At 65.8% G+C, this 21618-nt stretch overlaps 2 protein-coding genes across 2 annotated transcripts; both read left to right on the top strand.

Annotated features, from left to right (window-relative positions):
* The first annotated feature begins 370 nt into the window (after positions 1 to 370).
* On the top strand, positions 371 to 14402 carry LOC106732605 (von Willebrand factor A domain-containing protein 7). The gene is made up of 18 exons (XM_075918312.2): positions 371 to 837; positions 1637 to 1759; positions 3246 to 3425; positions 4299 to 4374; positions 4566 to 4657; positions 4748 to 4912; positions 6315 to 6524; positions 6617 to 6755; positions 7119 to 7255; positions 7574 to 7822; positions 8051 to 8269; positions 8853 to 9025; positions 9111 to 9225; positions 9811 to 10015; positions 11518 to 11599; positions 12874 to 13097; positions 13242 to 13346; positions 14258 to 14402. Exons 1-18 carry the CDS (start codon positions 585 to 587, stop codon positions 14259 to 14261), a joined length of 2751 nt encoding a protein of 916 aa, XP_075774427.2. The 5' UTR covers positions 371 to 584; the 3' UTR covers positions 14262 to 14402.
* Positions 14403 to 16836: 2434 nt separating this feature from the next.
* On the top strand, positions 16837 to 20894 carry AIF1 (allograft inflammatory factor 1). Its single transcript, XM_075918313.2, has 6 exons — positions 16837 to 16992; positions 17889 to 17950; positions 18381 to 18447; positions 18655 to 18696; positions 19889 to 20051; positions 20374 to 20894. The coding sequence occupies exons 1-6, from the start codon at positions 16968 to 16970 to the stop codon at positions 20459 to 20461; spliced, it is 447 nt and encodes a 148-aa protein (XP_075774428.1). The 5' UTR covers positions 16837 to 16967; the 3' UTR covers positions 20462 to 20894.
* Positions 20895 to 21618: the final 724 nt, after the last annotated feature.

Below are 21618 nucleotides of genomic sequence, written 5' to 3'. Positions count from 1 at the left end.
CTGGCTCCCGCCCTGCAGCCCCTGCCCAGGGCAGACAGATCACCCCACGCCCAGGCCCAGGCTGTGTGTGATACGTGCCCCCCGCACTGTGTCTGTGACGCTCAGGGCTGGGGGGCAGGGCTGGGAGGGGAGGGGCAGGGCCGGGTCTCTCGGCTTTGAGCTCATTTCTCGGCACCGGGACTTTGTCCGGTGTAAACCGAATTGCTCCAGGAAGCAGCACAAGGAAAAATATTTGGTTGGGGCCCAAGGTAAAAGATCAGGTGCTTGGCGGAGGGGGGGGGGGGGGGGGGCTGGCTCTCACCCAAGTCTCTGCGCCTCCTCCCCCCCCACACCCCAGGACTGCTGGGCTCACACCCCTGCTCTGGGGGGGGGGGGGGGGCTAGTGGTCAGCGCTGGAGGGGGCGTGCCTCAGTTTCCCCCTGTGGTGGGGATTTACCCAGGTGCTGCGGGGTGGGGCCTGGCGGCCGCGGGGGAGGCCTTGAGACAGGAGGGGACACGCCCGGCCCCACCTGCCTGCCCGGTTATAAGCCCGGGAGCGTGAGCCGCCCGAGTGGCAGAGCCTCCGTCCACCCCCACCCTCCAGCATGACGCCTCGCGGGGCCCTGGCCGGGCTGCTGTGCCTGGCGCTGGCCGGCGCCTTCCGCCCCAACCCCGAGTCCGGGGGCATCGCGCCGGGGGACTTTACCGATGCCTCCATCACCGAGCGGGGCGCCCTGCGGGCCGTGGCCTGGTTCCTGGAGAGGAACCCGCCCCCCGGCCAGCCCCCCCTGGTCCCCGGCTCGCTGGAGAACCTGGAGCCCCTGACCGCCAGCCAGCTCTTCAAGGCCTACTACAAAGGTGGGGTGAGAACCCAGCCCCCCCCCCCCGCGCTGACCACTAGTCCCTACTGCCCTGCCAGGGCCGGGAGAGACCCCAGGGGCCCTGGCTCCCAGCCCCCCGCTCTAACCACTAGCCCCTACTGCCCTGCCAGGGCCGGGAGAGACCCCAGGGGCCCTGGCTCCCAGCCCCCCGCTCTAACCACTAGCCCCTACTGCCCTGCCAGGGCCGGGAGAGACCCCAGGGGCCCTGGCTCCCAGCCCCCCTGCTCTAACCACTAGCCCCTACTGCCCTACCAGGGCCAGGAGAGACCCCAGGGGCCCTGGCTCCCAGCCCCCGCTCTAACCACTAGCCCCTACTGCCCTGCCAGGGCCGGGAGAGACCCCAGGGGCCCTGGCTCCCAGCCCCCCGCTCTAACCACTAGCTCCTACTGCCCTGCCAGGGCCGGGAGAGACCCCAGGGGCCCTGGCTCCCAGCCCCCTGCTCTAACCACTAGCCCCTACTGCCCTACCAGGGCCAGGAGAGACCCCAGGGGACCTGGCTCCCAGCCCCCCTGCTCTAACCACTAGCCCCTACTGCCCTACCAGGGCCAGGAGAGACCCCAGGGGCCCTGGCTCCCAGCCCTCTGCTCTAACCACTAGCCCCTACTGCCCTACCAGGGCCGGGAGAGACCCCAGGGGCCCGGGCTCCCAGCTGCCCTCCCCAATGCTCTAAGCACTAGTCCCCACTCCCCTCCCAGAGCCGGGGGAGACCCCAGGTGCCTTGGCTCCCAGCCCTCTGCTCTAACCACTCCCCCGCACTCCCCTCCCTGTCTCTGCAGCCGAGGTCTCGGCCGGGCGGCTGCTGGAAGCCATCCAGGAAATCATCGAGGGGAACAACCAGGTGGAGATTTATCACCTGGAGGACAGCAGCTTCCACTTCCACTGCGAGGAGATCGCCCGAGGTGGGGCAGGCGGGGGCAGGGAAGGGGGGGCTGCATTTCTGGGAGCTGAGCGGGTGCTTGGGGCTCGGGGGTTCAGGAGGGCGCCGGCCCAGTACCCAGGTGGAGGGTTCTGGGGGGCTCAGGAGGGTCTCGGAGGGAACCGGGGGATGGGCCGGGGGCAGGCAGGTCCAGGGGGAGCTGTGGGTCTTCCCAGCAGCTAGGTGGGGGGCTGGAGAGGTTCTGGGGGAGCTCCCAGGAGGCTCCAGGGATTCAGGGGGGCTGGAGGGTATTGGGGGCACCAGGGGGATTCAAGAGCTCTGGTGGGGCTCAGCCCAGCCACTGGGCGGGGAGCTGAAGGGGTTTAAGGGTTCCCGGGGGGCTAGGCCCAGCTGCTGGGCAGGGAGGGGGCTGGGGGGCTCCGGGGAGGCTCTGGGGGGGCTCAGCCCAGCTGCCAGGTGGGGAGGGGGCTCTGGGGGAGTCTGGGGGGCTCCAGGGGCTTGGCCCAGCCATCAGGTGGGGAAGGGGCTGGGGGGCTCCGGGGGAGGGGGGGGAGGGGGCTGGGGGACTCCGGGGGGGGGCTGGGGGACTCCGGGGGGCTGCGGGCGGGGAGGGGCTGGGGGCTCCGGGCGGGGAGGGGGCTGGGGGGTTCCGGGGGGTTCCGGGGGGCTCCGGGCGGGGAGGGGGCTGGGGGGCTCCGGGGGGGTTCCGGGGGCTGCGGGCGGGGAGGGGCTGGGGGGCTCTGGGTGGGGAGGGGGCTGGGGGGTTCCGGGGGGCTCTGGGTGGGGAGGGGGCTGGGGGGCTCCGGGGGGGTTCCGGGGGCTCCGGGCGGGGAGGGGCTGGGGGGCTCCGGGGGGGTTCCGGGGGCTCCGGGCGGGGAGGGGCTGGGGGGCTCCGGGGGGGTTCCGGGGGGGGGGGGCTCCGGGCGGGGAGGGGCTGGGGGGCTCCGGGGGGGTTCCGGGGGCTCCGGGCGGGGGGGGGGGGCTCCGGGGGGGTTCCGGGGGCTCCGGGCGGGGAGGGGCTGGGGGGCTCTGGGGGGTTCCAGGGGCTGGGGGCGGGGGGGTTCCGGGGGCTCCGGGCGGGGAGGGGGCTGGGGGGCTCCGGGGGGGTTCCGGGGGCTCCGGGCGGGGGGGGGGCTGGGGGGCTCTGGGGGGTTCCGGGGGCTCCGGGCGGGGAGGGGCTGGGGGGCTCCGGGGGGGTTCCGGGGGCTCCGGGCGGGGGGGGCTGGGGGGCTCCGGGGGGGCCGGGGGGGCTCCGGGGGCTCCGGGCGGGGGGGTTCCGGGGGCTCCGGGCGGGGAGGGGCTGGGGGGCTCGGGGGGGGTTCCAGGGGCTCCGGGCGGGGGGGTTCCGGGGGCTCCGGGCGGGGGGGAGGGGGCTGGGGGGCTCCGGGGGGGTTCCGGGGGCTCCGGGCGGGGGGGGGGCTGGGGGGCTCCGGGGGGGCGGGGGGGGGGCTCCGGGCGGGGGGGTTCCGGGGGCTCCGGGCGGGCCCTGAGCCGGTCCCATCTGGCAGGGGTGTCCCAGCTGCGGCTGCTGCGCGACGCGGCCGTGGGGGCCCTGGGCAACGCCACGACCCTGCCGGCGCTGCAGTCGGCCCGGAGCGGCGCGGGGAAGGCCCTGCACGTCCTGCAGCAGTTCTACAGCAACAGCAACTGGGCCGAGCTGGGCCGGGCCGAGCCCTACGGCTACCTGGGTGAGACCCCGCCCCCCGCCCCGCCCACCTGGGTGAGACCCCGCCCTACGGCCACTTGGGTGAGACCCCGCCCCCCGCGCCCCGCCCACCTGGGTGAGACCCCCGCCCCCCGCGCAGAACCCCCCAGCCCACGGCCAGACCCCCCACGCAGGACCCCCCAATTCAGGGAGGGGACCCCAAATCCCACGACTGTCTCCCCAATCCAGAGAGGGCCCCTCATCCTACAACCAGCCCCCAAATCCAGGGAGGGGCCCCCCAATTTCCCCAACTTGCCCCCCCATCCAGAGAGGGGCCCCCCATCCCACAACCCTCCCAAAATCCCGAGGCTGCCTTTGCCGACCCTGAGATCGCCTCCCAGAATCTCACGATTTTTTTTAAAGCTTCTATGGGACGGTGGGGGGGGGGGGGCGGTCAGCCAGTCCGATGGTGTTTGCCCCCCCCTTCCCCAGGGCTGGGAGCCACAGGCCCCATCTCTCCCCCCCCCATCTGCCCGGCTCCTGCCCAGCTGTTAATCCTGTCCCTACTAAGTCAGCGCCCCGCTAGCCCCCTGCCCTCCATCCCCCCCATCGGCTCAGGCCCCCCCATGTCAACCCCCCCAGCCTCACTTCTGCTCCCCCCCATTTCTATCCGCGCTGAACTTTCTCTGCCCACCTGGGGAGGAGCTGCCTTGCGTGACCTGGGATGTGGCGCCCCCCGGGGGGGGGGATCCTGTTCAGCTGGGAACCCCACAAGCCCCCCCATTGCAGGAGCCCACAGCCAGGCGGGTCCCCGCACCCCACGACCGGGACAGGACCACCCAGGGTGGGGACGGGCTGGCTTGGGGGGGGCGAGAGGGGGAGTGACGGGATCCTGACCCCCCTCCCCCCCATGCAGTCGATGCCTCCAGCCCGGCCTTCCCCGCGGCGCCCCCCACCACGCCGACGTGCAAGGACTGCACTAAGCAACCCAGGTGAGACTTTGGGGGGAAGGGCGGACCCTAACCGGGGGGGGGTCTTGGCTGGGGGGAGCAGAGGGGGGCGGGGCAGGAGGCAGCGGGTTGAGGGTTTGGTGGGGAGGCTCAGCTGCAGGGAGGGGGGAGCGGGGCCGGGGGGATGTCCTGCTGGAACCCCCCCAAACATTTCCCCCGTTGTCCCCCCCCAGCGGCCCCTACCTCTGCCAGGCCAACCTGCTGGTGAGCGACATGATCACCAGCGGGTACAAGCTGTCGGACACCTGCCGCAAGAAACCCAAGGGTGAGCTGCGCCCCCGCCCCCCCCGCCCCCCCCGCCCTGCCCCCCGCCCCCCCCCCCCCCGCGCTCACCCGCCCGCCCTCTCTGCCCCAGGGAAGTGCGGCCACGGGGGGCGCAACGACGTGACCCAGAACGTCTCCCCCACCGGGGGCATCAACAAGGAGACCTCGGACCCCCAGCTCTCCCCCCACCACCAGCTGCACCAGCGGGCCGCGCAGCTCGCCGTCCAGGCCACCCGGGACTTCTTCGTGGGGCCAGGTGAGAGCCCCAGGCCGGCCGGTGCCGCCTCCCCCCGGCCACCGGCTCCCGCTCCCGCCGCCCGCTCCCACCCCCCCTCCCGCCACCCGCCGCCTGCTCCCCCTCCCGCCGCCCGCTCCCCCTCCCCCCCTGCTCCCCCCCCCCGCCCGCCTGCTCCCCCTCCCGCCGCCTGCTGCCTCCTCCCGCCGCCTGCTCCCGCCCCCCCTCCCACCCCCGCTCCTGCTTCCTCTCCTGCTGCCCACTCCTGCTCCCACCTCCCGCTCCCGCCGCCCGCTCCTGCTGCCCCTCCCGCCGCCTGCTCCCCCTCCCGCCGCCTGCTCCCCCTCCCGCTCCCGCCTCCCGCTCCTGCTCCCCTCCCGCCGCCTGCTCCCGCCTCCCGCTCCCGCCCCCCGCTCCCACCCCCCCTCCCGCTGCCTGCTCCTGCTGCCCCCTCCCGCCGCCTGCTCCCCCTCCTGCCGCCTGCTCCCACGCCAGCTCCCGCCTCCCGCTCCTGCTCCCGCCCCCCACTCCCACCACCCGCTCCCACCTCCCGCTCCTGCTTCCTTCTCCTGCTCCCACCTCCCGCTCCCGCTCCCGCTGCCTCCTCCTGTCGCCTGCTCCCACTCCCGCCACCCACTCCTGCTCCCGCTCCCACCGCCCTTTCCCACTCCCGCCGTCCCCTCCTGCCACCTGCTCCCACCACCTGCTCCTGCCGCCCGCTCCCACCGCCCTTCCCACTCCCGCCGTCCCCTCCTGCCACCTGCTCCCACCACCTGCTCCTGCCGCCCGCTCCCACCGCCCTTCCCACTCCCGCCGTCCCCTCCTGCCACCTGCTCCCACCACCTGCTCCTGCCGCCCACTCCCACCGTCCCCTCCCGCCACCCGTTCCCACTCTCACCGCCCAGGCCCGCCGGCTGCTCTCACTCCCGCCACCCGCTCCCACCGCCCATTCCCACTCCTGCTCCCACTATCTGCTCCTGCCACCCACTCCTGCTCCCACCACCCGTTTCCACCGCCCGCTGCCCGCTCCTACTCCCGCGCCCACCACGCCTGCAGCACCTGCTCCGGCCGCCCCTGTGACGAAGTGGGGGTGCTGTCTGCTCTTGTGATCCTGTGCTGCTTTGTGTCTGTATCTGTGCAGGGCCCCGCGGGCAATGGGGGGGTCTCCTGAGACACGTCGGCCGTGGCCCAGCCACTTCTCACCTGCCCAGGGGGAGGAGTTTGAACAAAGGGGGGTGGCAGCCTGGGGGGGGGGGAGTGACCGGGGGCTGGGGGTTGGGGTCTTGGCAGAGGGCAGCATGGAGAGAGCAGACTAAGTCCAGGACAGGGGGGTTCAGGGGCCTGTGAACCCCCCCCCAAGAGGACTGAGGCTCTGCCCTGGCTCTTATGTCACCATTGCCCTGTGCTGCGCCGGATCCCCCAGGCTCCGGGCTCCTGGCCCAGGTGGGCTCGGCCGCTTTCCGGAAGCTGTTCAACCTGGCCGGCTACTCGCTGACCTTCGCGATCGACACGACGGGCAGCATGAGCGAGGACATCGCCCAGGTGCAGCGGGTCTGCCTGGAGCTCATCCGCCGGTACGTGGGCTCGGCCGACGCCCCTCACAACTACGTGCTGGTGCCCTTCAACGACCCGGGTACGTCTGTGTCCCCCCCTCCCGCGACCCAGGTACGTCCCCCCTCCCCCGCAGTCCCCTGGGCACCCCTCTCACCGCCCCCTCCCCCCCAGACGTGGGGCCCGTCTACGCCACGCAGGACGTGGGGCAGTTCGAGGCGGCCATCGCCAGGCTGAAGGTGGACGGCGGCGGGGACTGTCCGGAGCTGGCACTGAGTGGGCTGGAGCTGGCGTTGCGGGCCAGTGAGCCCCGGTGAGTCTCTGGCTCCCCACAACCCCTCTCTCCAGTGCCCCACTGCCCCCACAAGCCTCTGCTCCCCCCAGTCCCGAGCCCCCCAAAATCCAAACCAACCCCCTCCCCCAGACATCACCCCAGCCCCCCAACCCTGGTCCCCACCAGACCTCACCCCCTACCACCCTAGACTCCCAAAACTCCACCCAGCCCCCCAAACCTCTGCTCTCCCCCAGTGCCCCGAGCCCCTCAAAACCCTCACTCAGCCCCCCAACCCCTGCTCCCCACCAGCCCTATCCCCAGCCCCTTCCTAGGCCAGCCCCCCACCCCTCCTGGGTCCAGCCCCTCCCCCCACCTCACCTCTGCTCCCTGCCCCCCTCCCAGCTCCAAAATCTTCCTCTTTTCGGACGCGGGGGCCAAGGACCAGGCCCAGCTGGACCAGATCAAGGTGCTGCTAGAAACCACCCGCAGCCAGGTCAACGCAATGCTAACGGGGTACTGTGCCCCCTCCGGCGCCCCCGGTGAGATGGGGCAGGGGCCTGCACTCGGGGGGCAGGGAATGGGGCAGGAGACTGCTCTTAGGGGGCAGGGAATAGGGCAGGGGGCTGCATTTGGGGGGCAGGGAATGGGGCAGGGGACTGCATTTGGGGGACAAGGAATGGGGCAGGGAGCTGCACTCAGGGGCAGGGGGCTGTGCTAGGGGGCAGGGAATGGGGGGCAGGCAATGGGGCAAGGGAGCAGAGAATGGGGCAGGGGACTATACTGGGGGGCAGGGAATGGGGCAGGGGAATGGCACTTGGGGGGCAGGGCCCTTTCACCGGTGTCCTTCCCTCCCCCAGCCGGGAACGTCTTCGAGGAGCTGGCGGCCTTCTCGGGGGGCTACTTCGTGCTGACCACCAAGAGCCAGCTCCCGGGGGTGCTGGGGGTCATGGAGCTGGCCCTCAACGCGGCCCCCGTCACGCTCACCCGGGCCCAGGTGCGGGGCTCCAGCTTCTCCTTCCCCGTGGACGAGGCCCTGAGCGAGCTGTCCGTCTCCGTGCGCCGCCCGGGCGGTGGCGGCTTCTCCATCGCCCTCCAGCTGCCCTCAGGTAGGGGGCGCCCTCCCCCGCCCTCTCCCACCTCCCGCGGCACCCTTGTTATAGGCGGCTGTTCGCCCCTGGTGCTGCGCCCCAGAGGTGGCTGCATCTCAGCACCAGGCGAGGGGCTCCTGGGGAACCAGCCTCATCCCAGAGCCGCGGGAGGGGTCCCCGGACACCCTGCCCCCACCCCGTCTGGCTCTCAGCCCCTGCCTGTGTCCGTGTCGCCCCCCCGTGCAGGCTCGCCACCAGCCGGCGTGGAGTCAGTGATCGACACGTCCCTGCACAAGGTCCTGAAGCTGCCACGCGTGGAGGCTGCAGGGACCTGGACGGTTTTGATCAGCCCCAGCGGCGTCTACGAGGTGGAGATCGGGGGCAAGAGCCTGCTGGACGTGTCCGTGCAAATCCTGGAGCAACGGCAAGATCTGGTGCTGCCCATCCAGGGCCGGCCCGTGCGAGGTAAGGCCTGTGTGAGGTGACACCCGTGCGAGATAACACCCATACAAAGTGATATTCATGCAAGACAATGCCCGTGCAAGGCAACACCCGTGCAAAGCGAAGCTTCTGCAACATAATGCCTGTGCAAGGCGAAGCCCGTGCAAGGCTGCACTTGTGCGAGGTAACAATCATGCAAAGTGGTATCCGTGCAAGAAAATGCCTGTGCAAGGCAACACACGTGTGAGGCAACACCCATGCAAGATCCAGTGCAAGGCGATGCCCGTGCAAGGTGCCACTCATGCGAGGTAACACCTATACAAAGTGATCTGCGTGCAAGAGAATGCCCATGCAAGGCAACACACGTGAGACAACACCTGTGGAAGGCGATGCTCGTGCAATGTAATGCCAGTGCGAGGCAATGCCCGTGCGAGGTGCCACTCATGCAAGGTTACACCCATGCAAAGTGACATCCGTGCAAGGCAACACATGTGTGAGGCAACACCCGTGCAAGGCAATGCCCGTGCGAGGTGCCACTCGTGCGAGGTAACACCATGCCGGGGGGCTCCCTGTCCTGCCAGCCGCGCTGACCCACATCTCCCCCCAGGGACGGCTTACATCGCCTCAGCCAAGCTGCTGGGGGAGTCCCCGGGCACCCGCCTGGACCGGATCCTGGCGCTGGACAGCGCCGGCCAGCGGGTGGGCACCGCGCCCCTGAACCAGAGCACGGACGCCAACGGCAACCTGCTGGCCTGGGCGCCCATCAACTTCCAGCTGCCGGTAGGGCCCCTCCCCCCCCGCCGGCCCGCCGGTGCCCCCTCCCCAGCCAGGGGCCCCCCTCACCTGTCCCCTCTGCCCCCCGCAGGCCACGGTGCTGGGCGTGGAGGGGCTGACGGGCGCGGGGCAGCCCTTCTCCCGCCTGCTGCCAGAGCCCCTGGCCACCGAGTCCGTGCAGGTCCGGCCCCTGCAGGGGCAGAACGGTGAGTGCCCCCTTCCCCCCCCCCGCTGTCAGCTCCCAGCCCATACCAGGCCCCTCCCCCACACTGCCCCACACTCCCCCCATAGCCCTTCCTGCTCCAACCCCCCCCCCCCGACCCCACGCCCCTTCCCCAACCAGAGAAAACCCAAGAGTTTGGGCTCCTTCAAAGCCCGGTCTAACCCCCCAGACCCACCCCATGGCCCCACCCCATCGGCCTGGCCCCACTGCCCCTCCCTGAGCCAGCTCGCCCCTCCAGGGACCTCCCCAATACTCCGCCCTACCTCTCCCCCCATAGCCCCACCCACAATCTGCCACGCCCCCTTCCCTGATATCGCACCCCACCCCCCCCATAGCCCCTCCCACAAACATCACCACACCCCTTCCCTGATGCTCCGCCCGCTGCCCAATGCTCCGCCCCACCTCCCCATAGTCCCACCCACAATCCGCCACACTCCTCCTCTGATGCCCCGCCCCCTGCCCAATGCTCTGCCCCACCTCTCTCCTCATAGCCCCTCCCCCTCTCCGGTGCTCCACCCCCTTTTTCTCCCCCCTGTCCTCTGCTCACCACCCCTTGGCCTCCCCCCAGGCACCCTGCTGCCGGGCTCTGTGGGGCAGCTCGCCGTGCTGGTGGTGAACGATGGGGCCGAGGCCACGTTCACCTTCTCGGTGGCCGACGAGATGGGGCTGCTGCAAAGCTACGACCCCCCCAGCCGGCACCTGGGGGCCGGGGAAACCGTGGTCCTTACTGGGACATTTGCTGCCCCCGCCAGCCACACCGGCTTCTCCTCCAGGTGGGTGCCTGGCCCAGCGTGGGGCTAGGGTGTGCCCGAAGGGGATGGAGACATTCTCCCCATCCGCAGAAGCCAAAATAAAACACTTGGAGACGTTTTTGTGGGGGGAGGTTGGTAAATTTGCAACATACACCAGGGGAGAGAAATTCGACTCGTCTAAGAAATTTGAGGTGAAATTGGATCAATTAGAGAATTTTTTAAAAAAATTCACATACTTGGTGCCAATGTAACCAAAATCAGAAGGAGCTTTCGGGGGGTTGAGTCAAAATGTTTCCCCAAATCAAGGTCGATTTTTTGAGGGGCGGGATGTAGACGTGCGCAGCTCCAAGATCGGCTGAAGTTTGAATTCGTGGACGAAATTCCCAACAATGTCGCCTCAAACATTTTCAGCACAATTTGGAAAAAGTCCCGGACAAAAGTGTGATGCCGTTTCAGGGTCGCAAATTCGCCATCCATTCTGTCGCTTGGGGTGGATGAGCGGGAGGGAAACTGAGACAGTCTCTCTGCTTTTTGGAGAGGTGGGGTTACTTCAAATTTCCCCTTTTTTTCAAGGCAGATTTTTTCCAATTTCAGTTAAAATGTTCCACCAAATTCAAATTTTCAACTTAAACTTTTGGGGAATTCAACAAAAATCCGCTCAAAACTTTGGATCATTGTTCTAAATCAGTTACATGAGGAGACCCCAATATTTCACTCCATGCTTTTCAAACCAAATTTGTAACATTTTTTGTGGCATTTGAATCGCTGAGAAATTTTCAACCCGTTCCAAGGAGAAATCTTCATGACACTCCGACAGTTTCCAGCGGGAACATTTGGCAAAATGAAAACAAATTGAAAAAATCAAGTAAAATAAAATACGACTTTGAATGCCGACCTAGACATTTCAACTCGAGTTCTTCGACTGAATTCCAAAAACACCAACCCCCATTTTCAACGATGTTTCAGCAAACACCTTCGGCGAAAGGCCAGCTGAAATCGTTGATGACATTCAGAATATTTCCACCACGACTGCGTATAAAAACCACAAAAGTTCCGATTGCCAAAACCTGTAACTTGGGCAACTTTTCCCCACGACATTTGGTGACTTTTCCTCACAATGTTTTGGTGACTTTTCCTCCAAAACATTTTATTCAAATTTGAAATTTCAGCCGCGATTTTTGATGACGCTCGGATTTTACCGAGCAAGACTGTGAAAATTGCAATTTTAAAAATGTCAACACAATTTCAAAATTGTATAAACTGCCTCACAAAAAAAAGGTCCAGCTCAAAAAAGGGGGAATTCCCAAAAATTGTATATGGAAAACATCACCTTTAGTTTGTTCTGAATTTGAAGGTTTTGCATCTCAACTTCAACGAGCTCCAATAACGATTCCCCCGATTATGACCTGTAATATTGAATGGGGTTTTAGGCAGCTGGTATGTTCTGCGTAACACCGGCTCAGGTGCGATCCTCTAACCCAAACACCCGATGTATATTTTCCCCCTCCCCCACCTTTCCCCAGCATCGCCACGTTTACGGCCCGGAGCTCGTCAGCTAATAACTATGTCAAGATCCCCATTCTGGTGGTACCAGAAGAAGCTGTGGTAAGTTGACCTCAGAGGCAGCGGTTGCGTTGGGTTGCTGACGGCCCCCTCCCGTCGATGGCCAATAATCGGCTAACGATGGACAATTCTCAATGGCGTCTAAATGATCAGTCACCATCCGGCACGCACGATGGGAATCTCCTGGCCAATCACGTGCCCCGGCCAATGAGAAGTTGAACGGGTTACCGTTGTTGGGCGCTGATGAACTATTGAGAACTAATGGCCAATCGGAGGGGTCAGTAGCCATGTCTTGATCACTGGCCCTTAGCTGCGGCTCTCCGCCAGCCAGCTACGAGTGACCAAACGCCAGCTATCGATTCTGGCTCCCCGACATTACCACTGGACTGCACATCCCGGGCAGATATTTGGTACATCCCGACCATAGCGATGACTGGTGGCCAGAGAGCCAACTCCCAATGTATCTGGTTGATAGTGATTGACTAGTGATCCCCGGTGATTGGCGGCTGACCAGCAATCCCCAATCTCCGACTATCGATCAGTGATCCTCGGTGATCGGTGGCCGGCAGGCGATCCCCAATCTCCGACTATCGATCAGTGATCCTCGGTGATCGGTGGCCGGCTGGCGATCCCCAATCTCCGACTATCGATCAGTGATCCCCGGTGATCGGTGGCCGGCTGGCGATCCCCAATCTCCGACTATCGATCAGTGATCCCCAGTGATCTGTGGCCGGCAGGCGATCCCCAATCTCCGACTATCGATCAGTGATCCCCGGTGATCGGTGGCTGGCTGGCGATCCCCAATCTCCGACTATCGATCAGTGATCCCCGGTGATCGGTGGCTGGCAGGCGATCCCCAATCTCCGACTATCGATCAGTGATCCCCGGTGATCGGTGGCTGGCTGGCGATCCCCAATCTCCGACTATCGATCAGTGATCCCCGGTGATCGGTGGCCGGCAGGCGATCCCCAATCTCCAACTATCGATCACTGATCCCCGGTGATCGGTGGCCAGCTGGCGATCCCCAATCTCCAACTATCGATCAGTGATCCCCGGTGATCGGCGACTGGGCTGGCGATCCCCAATCTCCGACTATCGATCAGTGATCCCCGGTGATCAGCAGCCGGCCAGTGATCCCCAATCTCCAACTATTGATCCCCGGTGATTGGCGGGTGATTAGCAGTCCCTGAATTCTCTGCAGGGGCGGCTGACCCCCTCTGATGGCTACTTGCGGCCCTGCCTGGGCCTTGTCTAGGGATGATTGATCCCGGTTCTCGAGGCTTCATGGCAGAGTCTCTCTCCCTCCCCCCGAATAGGTGACGGACGAGAAGCCGCCGGTTCACGGGCTGTTGGAGTTCTCCATGCCCTGCGTGGGCACCATCCAGCACGACCCCGACTGCGCCCGGCACGTCTGGTCGATGAGATTCTACGCGGTAGATGCGGAGAGTTCGGTGACCGTCCGGGTGAAGCCCAACCCGTCGGGGCTCACCTGCCGCCCGCAGGGAGCCAGCGCGGACAAGGGCCTCGTGTGCGACTATCGGTGGGTAAGACGGGCGGTGCCCCTGCAGCCTCTGCCCCCCAGCCCTGCTGGTGCCCCTCAATCCCTGCCCCCAGCCCTGCCTGTGCCCCTCGCTCCCACCCCACAGCCCCTGCTTATCCACCCTCTCTCCGTCGCCCATTGCAGCTGGACGTGTTGCTCACCGTACACAGAGGTGCTGGTGAGCGATGAGAACGGAAACGCAGACGCTTTCACCGTGGACTATCGGAACCCCCGTCCCACCGCAGCCTGGTAACCTCCCGGGGTGCAGCGGGGGCTGGGGGCACTCGGGTGTTGTGTTCACCCAGCTGGCGTTGTGGTGCTTGGCGCGATTCCACTGTCCTGTGCTGCATTGCAGTGACTCTGTGTGTGTGCAGTATGCGTGTGTGTGTGTGTGTGTGTGTGCAGCATGGTGTATATGTGCATGCAGTGTCCGTGCAGTTTGTGAGTGTGAGTGTGCATGTGCACAGTGAGTGTGTGCATACAGTGTGTGTGTGCAGTATGCGTGTGTATGCATGCAGTGTGTGTGCACAGTGTGTGTGTGTGTGCAGTGTGTGTGTGTGTGTGTGTGTGTGTGCAGTGTGGTGTGTGCGTGTGCAGTGTGTGTGTGTGCAGTGTGGTGTGTGCGTGTGCAGTATGTGTGTGTAGTGTGCATTTGTGTGTGCAGTGTGTGCATGTGCAGTGTCTGTGTGTGTGTGTGTGTGGGATCGGGGTGGGGGGGGACTCCCGAGGGGAGGCCGGGGGGAGGGCCCAGGCCGGACTCACCCCGATGGGGGGGGAAATGCAGCCAGACACAGGCCTTGGGCAGCACAAAGCAGCGGGGGGGTGTGGCCTGGAGGCTGGGACCAGTTCCTAGGGGGGAGTTAGGAGGAGGGAGCTGGGCTGGCCTGGGGGGGTTGGGAGGGGCCTGGCTCCGGGCCCCCCTCCCCCCAGGCTGGGCCGGGCCGGCTGCTCCCGGCACCTGTAACCACAAGTCTGGGATCCAATGACCCTTCTCTTCTACCTGCCGCCGGAGAGTCCCCTCAGGCTGTGGGTGGGGGGCAGGGTCCGGGGGACCCCCCTGCCAGAACCTGTGACAGCCCCCCCCCCAGGGCGGAGCCAATAACCAGCGGGTTAGAGCCGGGCCTCCCCTCCTTACTGTGACTCTCCCCCCCCCCCCGCAGGTGAACGGGGTCCCTGCTCCTGCCCCGGCTCAGCAGGGGACACCCCAGTTCCTGCCCTGCCACCCACATGGCCCCGTGGGAACGGCGCTGGACCAGCAGAGCGTCAGCGGGGCCTTTGCACTGTCAATAAACACAGACACGCTGGGAGCAGAGTCTCGGGTCATTCCACTGCCAGGGACCCTCGCTCGGCGCTGGGATGCGGCTGGCTCTGGGGTGGGAGGGGCTGGTTACACAGGGACCCCTCGCCCGGCGCTGGGATGCGGCTGGCTCTGGGGTGGGAGGGGCTGGTTACACAGGGACCCCTCGCCCAGCGCTGGGATGCGGCTGGCTCTGGGGTGGGAGGGGCTGGTTACACAGGGACCCCTCGCCCGGCGCTGGGATGCGGCTGGCTCTGGGGTGGGAGGGGCTGGTTACACAGGGACCCCTCGCCCAGCGCTGGGATGCGGCTGGCTCTGGGGTGGGAGGGGCTGGTTACACAGGGACCCCTTGCCCGGCGCTGGGATGCGGCTGGCTCTGGGGTGGGGGCTGGTTACACAGGGACCCCTCGCCCGGCGCTGGGATGCGGCTGGCTCTGGGGCGGGAGGGGCTGGTTACACAGGGACCCCTTGCCCAGCGCTGGGATGCGGCTGGCTCTGGGGTGGGAGGGGCTGGTTACACAGGGACCCCTCGCCCAGCGCTGGGATGCGGCTGGCTCTGGGGTGGGGGGGCTGGTTACACAGGGACCCCTCGCCCAGCGCTGGGATGCGGCTGGCTCTAGGATGGGAGGGGCTGGTTACACAGGGACCCCTCGCCCAGCGCTGGGATGCGGCTGGCTCTGGAGAGGAGGCTGGTTACATGGAGACTCCTTGCCCGGCACCGAGATGCAGCTGGCTCTGGGGTGGGGGACTGGTTACTGGGTGTGACGGACCGGGCTTGTCTGGGCACAGCTGAGGGCGTCTGCTCAGGGCAAATTGCTCAAATTTGGGGCTCCTTACAGCCCCCAGACTGGAGACCTTCCCAAATAGGCCACAAACCAGTCCCACGGAGCGCTTCAGCCTGAAGCCTCACGAGCAAAACCCCTCCACCACCACAGCAATATCCATGCCCCAGATGGCCCCGGGCCTCAAACACAGGTGGGGGGTCCTAGCACCCAATCCCACCTACCCCGAACAAGTTCTGTCCGGTTCCAAGAAACCAGCCACAGATCCCTGGTCAACTTACCCTCTGGACCTTACCCACAAATCACGCTGGGCCAATCCTTTAGCATCTAACAACTAAAGGTTTATTACTACAAGAAAGTAAATCATGAGAGTGAGGTTGTTAAAGTATCACACGTTACATGCACCGAATCTCCCCGTTCTCGGTGCAGGCTCTAGCAGAGATGTTACAGCTGCTGGTTTAACAGTCCTTGGTGCACATCCTATGCCAGGATGGGTCCACAGGTCTTCCCGGCTCCTGATTCCCTGTGAGGCCGCACCTGGGGTCAGGAGCAGATCTGAAGACCAAGATGGAGTCAGCCACATGGCATCTTTCTACCTCCTTCCTGCTCTCTTCTTGGCTGCAGCAGGTCACCTGGCCAGCGGCCTATCCCTGTGTCCCCTGCTGGTAGCCCCTAGGTATCCGTCCCCATTCTTGAGGGGTGTCCTTGGCCTATCGAGGGCTGTTCTTCCATAGAGACTTGCTCATCAGCACGTCCATAGGCAGACATTCCTGGCCCATTACTCAACCACATATAGAGAATATTCAGTATCCACACAAAGTACGTGCTGCTACCTTCACACACAGACATTACACAATCACATGAATAGCATATCGAGACTCAGAAGAAAGTAAGCTTCTATTTGACACCTCACATGGCCCCCTTTGTGCCACTTTTGGTGTGAACACCCCCCCCCCATGGGTACAGCAGTGACCCGACTGCTCCCCTCAAAATCCAATAATGTGACACCGGAGGACCCCTTGTCCGGAGCTGAGATGTGGCTGGCTCTGGGGTGGGGGACCTGGTTACAGGGGGACCCCTCGCCTGGTGCTGGGATGCGGCTGGCTCTGGGGAGGGAGAGCCGGTTACAGGGGGACCCCTCTCCCGGTGCTGGGATGCGGCTGGCTCTGGGGAGGGAGATCCAGTTACAGGGAGACCCCTCACCTGGTGCTGGGATGCGGCTGGCTCTGGGGTGGGAGGGCCGGTTACAGGGGGACCCCTCGCCTGGTGCTGGGATGCAGCTGACTCTGGGGTGGGAGATCCAGTTACAGGGAGACCCCTCGCCTGGTGCTGGGATGCGGCTGGCTCTGGGGTGGGAGATCCAGTTACAGGGGGACCCCTCGCCTGGTGCTGGGATGCAGCTGGCTCTGGGGTGGGGGGCCTGGTTACATGGGGACCCTTCGCCCGGAGCTGAGATGCAGCTGGCTCTGGGGTGGGGGCCAGCAGCTGTGGAATCACCCAACAGAACAAAACGTCTGAGATCAGCCTGGGTCTCAGGCTGGCACTGATTGCCACGGGAGGGCATCTCCTGCTGCCCCAGCCTTGCTGTTTGGGCCCCCCACACCTCTCTCACCCCCCCCACCCCACCCCCGGGAGCCAGCAGTTCCGGGAGCCTGCAGAAAGGGAAGTGGTCAGTCGGCACAAAGTCAGGCCCCAGCTGCGGAACGGGGAAGTCGCCTGCAGGCTGCCGAGGGGTCGGGGCGTCAGCCCGGACTGCAGGGTCCCGCAGGGGAAACCGAGGCCGGAGCAGACATGAGCTCCCAGCAGAACCTACAAGGTACCATCCCCGTCTCCTGCCCCTAAGCTCCCCCGGAGGCCTGGGACCTGCTCCCCAAGCCGGCCTCCCCCGCAATCCACCCCGGACGCCTGGGTCCCATTAACTCAGCTGACCACACTCCCCCCCCCACCCCGGTGCCCACATCCCCTTCTCCTCCCCCATTGCCTCCTCCCAGGCATCCACGTTCCCTTCTCCCCACCCCACCTCCTGGGCGCCCGCAACCCCTTCTCCCCCCCCACCCCTCCAGGTGCCTGAGTCCCCGTCTCCCCCCACCTCCCCCTACCCAGACACCTTCTCGCCCCCCTCACCTCTCCCGGCATCCGCATTCCCTTCTCCCCCCCGGGCGCCCCCGTTCCCTTCTCTCCCCCCCTGCTTCCCGGGCGCTCGTGTCCCCTTCTCCCCCCTCACGCCTCCGGGTGCCCGGGTCCCCCTCTCCCCCCACCTGCCCCCACCCAGACACCTGAGTCCCATCCCCCCTCAGTGCCCCCCGGATGCCTGGGTCCCATTTCCTGGCTGCACAGCGGCTGGGGGCACTGGGGGTCCCCGGGGCTGGGAACGGGTGGCAGGGGCGGGGCGGTTCTCTGCTCTCGCACGGCCCTGGGTGCTCTCGGTTCCCCCGCGGGGACGGGGAAATGCAGCAAAAGCGAAACTCGGCCCGGGTCACCCAGAGGGGAAACTCAGGGAGGCTCAGAAAGAGGAAGACCCCCGCCTGGGAGGGAGGCTGGGGGGGAAGGGGCTGCAGGGCGGGGGGGAGGGGCACTGGCAGGGCTGGGGGGCAGGAGGGAGGGCACCAGCAGGGCTGGGGGGCGGGAGTGAGGGGCACCAGCAGGGCTGGGGGGTCAGGGCTGGGGGGCGGGAGTGAGGGGCACCATTGACCCTTTCTCCCCCCATGCCAGGGGGCAAGGCCTTCGGGGCGCTGAAGGCCCAGCAGGAGGAGTTCCTGGACTCCCTCAATCAGGTAGATGCTGCCCCCCGGCAGGGTGGGGCGGCCCCAGTGATGGGGGAGGGACACGCCCCCCCAGCATCCTGCCTGTCAGACCCTGGATTTTCCCCCAGCTCGCCATGCCCAGGGGGGCGGAGCTACCCTGTTGCCATGGTGCCACAGCTGGCTAGTGATGTCACCGGGGGGCATGATGTCAGAGGGAGGGGCGGGGCTGTCGTCGCTCACCCCTGGCTGTGATGTCATCCCCGGGCGGCTGTGATGTCACCGGGGCACGTGATGTCATGTGCGGAACCGGGTGATGATGTCCAACTCAGCCCCCCTCTGTCTGCCCCCCAGCTCTGCCCCCCGCCGGCCCTCTCCATGCTCGCCGCCCACCTCCGCCCCGCCCCCCCTCTGCCCTCCGCTCCTCTCCCGCCCAGCCCAGCCCCCTCTCTCTGCCCCCCAGGAATTCATGGGCGACCCCAAATACAGCACGGATGAGGACCTGCCGGAGAAGCTGGAGGCCTTCAAGAGTGAGCGACTCCGAGGGCGGAGGAGGGCTAGTTTGGGGGGGAGGCCCGACGCGCCTGGGGAGGGGGCCAGGGGTCCTCCAGGGCCTGGGGATGGGGGAGGGGTGCCTATCGGGGGGACTGGAGATGGAGCAGCAATGCCCCCTGGAGTGGGTGGGGGAGTCCTGAGCGGGTCTGTCTAACCCTCCTGTCTGTCCGTCTGTCCGGCAGAAAAATACATGGAGTTTGACCTCAATGGGGATGGAGACATCGGTGAGTCCCCATGTGTACGTGTGTACGTGTGAGGGTGTGCCTCTGTGCTTGTGTGTGCACGGGTATGCAAGGGTGTGCCTGTGTGTGTGTGTGCATGCAAATGTGTGCGCAAGTGTGTGGGTGGGTGCATGGGTGTGCCTCTGCAAATGTGTGCATGGTTGTGCAAGGGTGTGCCTGTGTGCGTGTGTGTGCATGCAAATGTGTGCGCAAGTGTGTGTGTGGATGCATGGGTGTGCCTCTGCAAATGTGTGCCTGTGTGCGTAAGGGTGTGTGAGGTTGTGCCTCTGAGTGTGTGTGCAAGTGTGTACACATGTGTACGTGTGTGCGAGGGTGTGCCTCTGGGAGCTTGTGTGCTTAAGTGTGCACGGGTGTGCCTCTGTGAATGTGTGCGCACAAGTGTGTGCAAGGGAGTGCCTCTGTGAGTGTGCATGTGTGCAAGTGTGTGGTTCCATGTGTACGCGTGAGCAAGGGCGTGCACACATGTGCGAGCGTAGGCCTGCGTGCAAGCACGTGTGCATGCAACTGTACCCGGGTGCACTGGTGTGCGTTTCTAAAGGGGTCCCTCTCCTAGCAGGGCGTCTGCAGCTTGCGGCCCGGCGGTTCCCCGGGGGGGTGACGAAGCTCCCAAAAGACTTCCCGTCCGTCGCCTGGGACCCAGCCTGTCCCCTCGCTGCGCCGTCCCGCTCTCCCTCCGGGCGTGGAGGCCCCCGGCCGCCCCGGCCCAACCTGGGCGCTGCAGAGTTTGGCAGCCAGCTGGGGCTAGTCTGGATGGGGGTCTGAACCGGGGCCAAATTCAGCAGCTGCTGCGCTCCCCATCAGAGCCCGGGTCCAGAGCCTGAGGGGGACTGCTGGGCACCGGCCAGGCAGCTCCTTTTATATCCGCCTGCTGGGCCCTGACTGGCTGCCTCCGCTGGGGCCACTCCATCCCACTGGGAGGACCTCTCTTCTGCTCTTTTCCCCGGGCTGGGGGGCGGGGCCTAACCCAGCCCCGCCACGGCGTGCTTGTGTGTGCAAGGCTGCGAGAACACGTGTGTCTGGAGATGAGCACGCTCAGTCACGTCCGTGAGCGTGAGCGGGCGAGCCCGTGCAACCTCTGGCATGCGGCCATGCACAAGCGTGTGCACGCGGGCGGGCGAATGTCTGCGAGAGCGTGGGCCCCCGGCCGCCCTGACCCCTGCCACCCCCCCCCCAGACATCATGGCCTTGAAGCGGATGCTGGAGAAACTGGGGGCGGCCAAGACCCACCTGGAGCTGAAGAAAATGATCACGGAGGTGACGGGCGGCCTGGGAGAAACCATCAGCTACCGGGACTTCGTCCGCATGATGCTGGGCAAGCGCTCGGCCATCTTCAAACTGTGAGCGCCCCTCGGGAACCCCCCCAGCGCCCCTCTGACCCACAGCCCCCCTCCGGCGCCCCTCCGACCCACAGCCCCCCCGGTGCCCCTCGGGAACCCCCCCAGCACCCCTCCGACCCACAGCCCCCATCCGGCACCCCTCGGGAACCCCCCCAGCACCCCCTGACCCACAGCACCCCCCCCCCCAGCACCCCTCTGACCCACAGCCCCCCTCCGGCCCTCCCTCCCTCCCTGCAGCCCCCCCCCGCTCTGTGACCTGACCCAGCCCTGGAACCACCCCCCAGCCCCCTGCCACCTCTCACCCTTCCTCTGCTCCCCCCAGGATCCTGATGTACGAGGACAAAGCCAAGGAGAAGGAGGACAAGCCGGCGGGGCCCCCTGCCAAGAGAGCCATCGCCGACCTCCCCTAGCCGGCCCCGGCACCCCCCTGCGGGCAGCGCTGCGGGGAACCCAGCCACGGACGACGTCGACAGGGCTGGGGGGCAGGGGGGTACTGACAGGGGAGACTGGTTTTCCGGGGGGGCTGGGGGGCAGTGCTGGACCAGCCCCCCTCATTTCACCTTGACATGACCCTGGGCACGAAGGTCATGACCTCTTCCCTACCCCCCACACTTTGCCCCCAACTCCTAACGCACGCCAACCCTGCAAAGGATTCTGGGATCCCCCCTCCCCGCCCCACCAGGCTCCCGCCAACCCCACAAAGGATTCTGGGCCAGCCAGCGTGACGGAGGTTAAAGGTCACCAGTGCCTTGGCTCTCACGGGGTCAGCAGAAGGTGAAAGGTCAGGGGTCACCGGGGGTGACCCATATGTGTGCTATTGCCAATAAAAGCCTATTAATGACACCGCTGTTGCCAGCTGGTTTCTATGGGCATTGATCATGGGGGGGGGCAATATGTGACATCATTCCCAGCCAATCAGGGACCTCCAGGCAGACGTAATGGGGACGGAAGGCCCTGATTGGCCAGGATGTGGGTGGGTTGGGCTTCCGCCCGGGTGGAATGATCCACTAGCTGCAGAGGTGGGATTATCCCAATATGGAGAAGTGGGGGGGTGTGTGCGTGTGTCTTCCAGTGGAATGGCCCATTATAGCCAGAGGGGTGGGATGGAATGTGCCATGGGGGAGAGGGGGAATGGACTGGCCCATTATAGCAGGGAAGGGTGTGTCTCCTCCTGGGAAGATCCATTATAACAGGATATAGAACATTCCATTAAACAAGGCATGGGGGTGTAATGGTGGGTTACAGGAGGCATTGGAATATTCCATTATAGAGGGGATGGGGGTATCGGAATGTCCCATTAGAGAAAGGATGGTAGAAAATACCATCGTGGAGGGGAGGGACGTGTCTTGGTGGAAGGGCCTATTATAGCAGAGTGTTGGGGTGAAAAGTGTTATTAGCTCAAAGGAAGGTAGGAATGAACCATTCGAGCATATGAGGGAGAGTGGCACAGTCCATTTAATGGGAAGGGGGTATCTCCTGATGGAATGACCCATTATAGCAACACAGGGAGGGTGCCACTACAAGGAACTATTATAGCACATGGGATTGGACCATTTCATTATTATAT

This window comes from Pelodiscus sinensis, chromosome 19 (assembly GCF_052426305.1).
Source record: "Pelodiscus sinensis isolate ZL-2025 chromosome 19, ASM5242630v1, whole genome shotgun sequence".
Lineage (NCBI taxonomy): Eukaryota > Metazoa > Chordata > Testudines > Trionychidae > Pelodiscus > Pelodiscus sinensis.
The sequence above is the reverse complement of the archived record's forward strand: the minus strand, read 5'-3'. Positions and strand labels throughout refer to the sequence as shown.

Excerpts from the sequence above, each read along its gene's own strand:
- LOC106732605 (XM_075918312.2), top strand. The coding sequence starts at position 585 with ATGACGCCTCGCGGGGCCCTGGCCGGGCTGCTGTGCCTGGCGCTGGCC. Across the intron at positions 4,375-4,565 it reads GACTGCACTAAGCAACCCAG|CGGCCCCTACCTCTGCCAGG; the intron begins GTGAGACTTTGG and ends GTCCCCCCCCAG. Across the intron at positions 8,270-8,852 it reads CCAGGGCCGGCCCGTGCGAG|GGACGGCTTACATCGCCTCA; the intron begins GTAAGGCCTGTG and ends ATCTCCCCCCAG.
- AIF1 (XM_075918313.2), top strand. The coding sequence starts at position 16,968 with ATGAGCTCCCAGCAGAACCTACAAG. Across the intron at positions 16,993-17,888 it reads CTCCCAGCAGAACCTACAAG|GGGGCAAGGCCTTCGGGGCG; the intron begins GTACCATCCCCG and ends CCCCCATGCCAG. Across the intron at positions 18,697-19,888 it reads CAATGGGGATGGAGACATCG|ACATCATGGCCTTGAAGCGG; the intron begins GTGAGTCCCCAT and ends CCCCCCCCCCAG.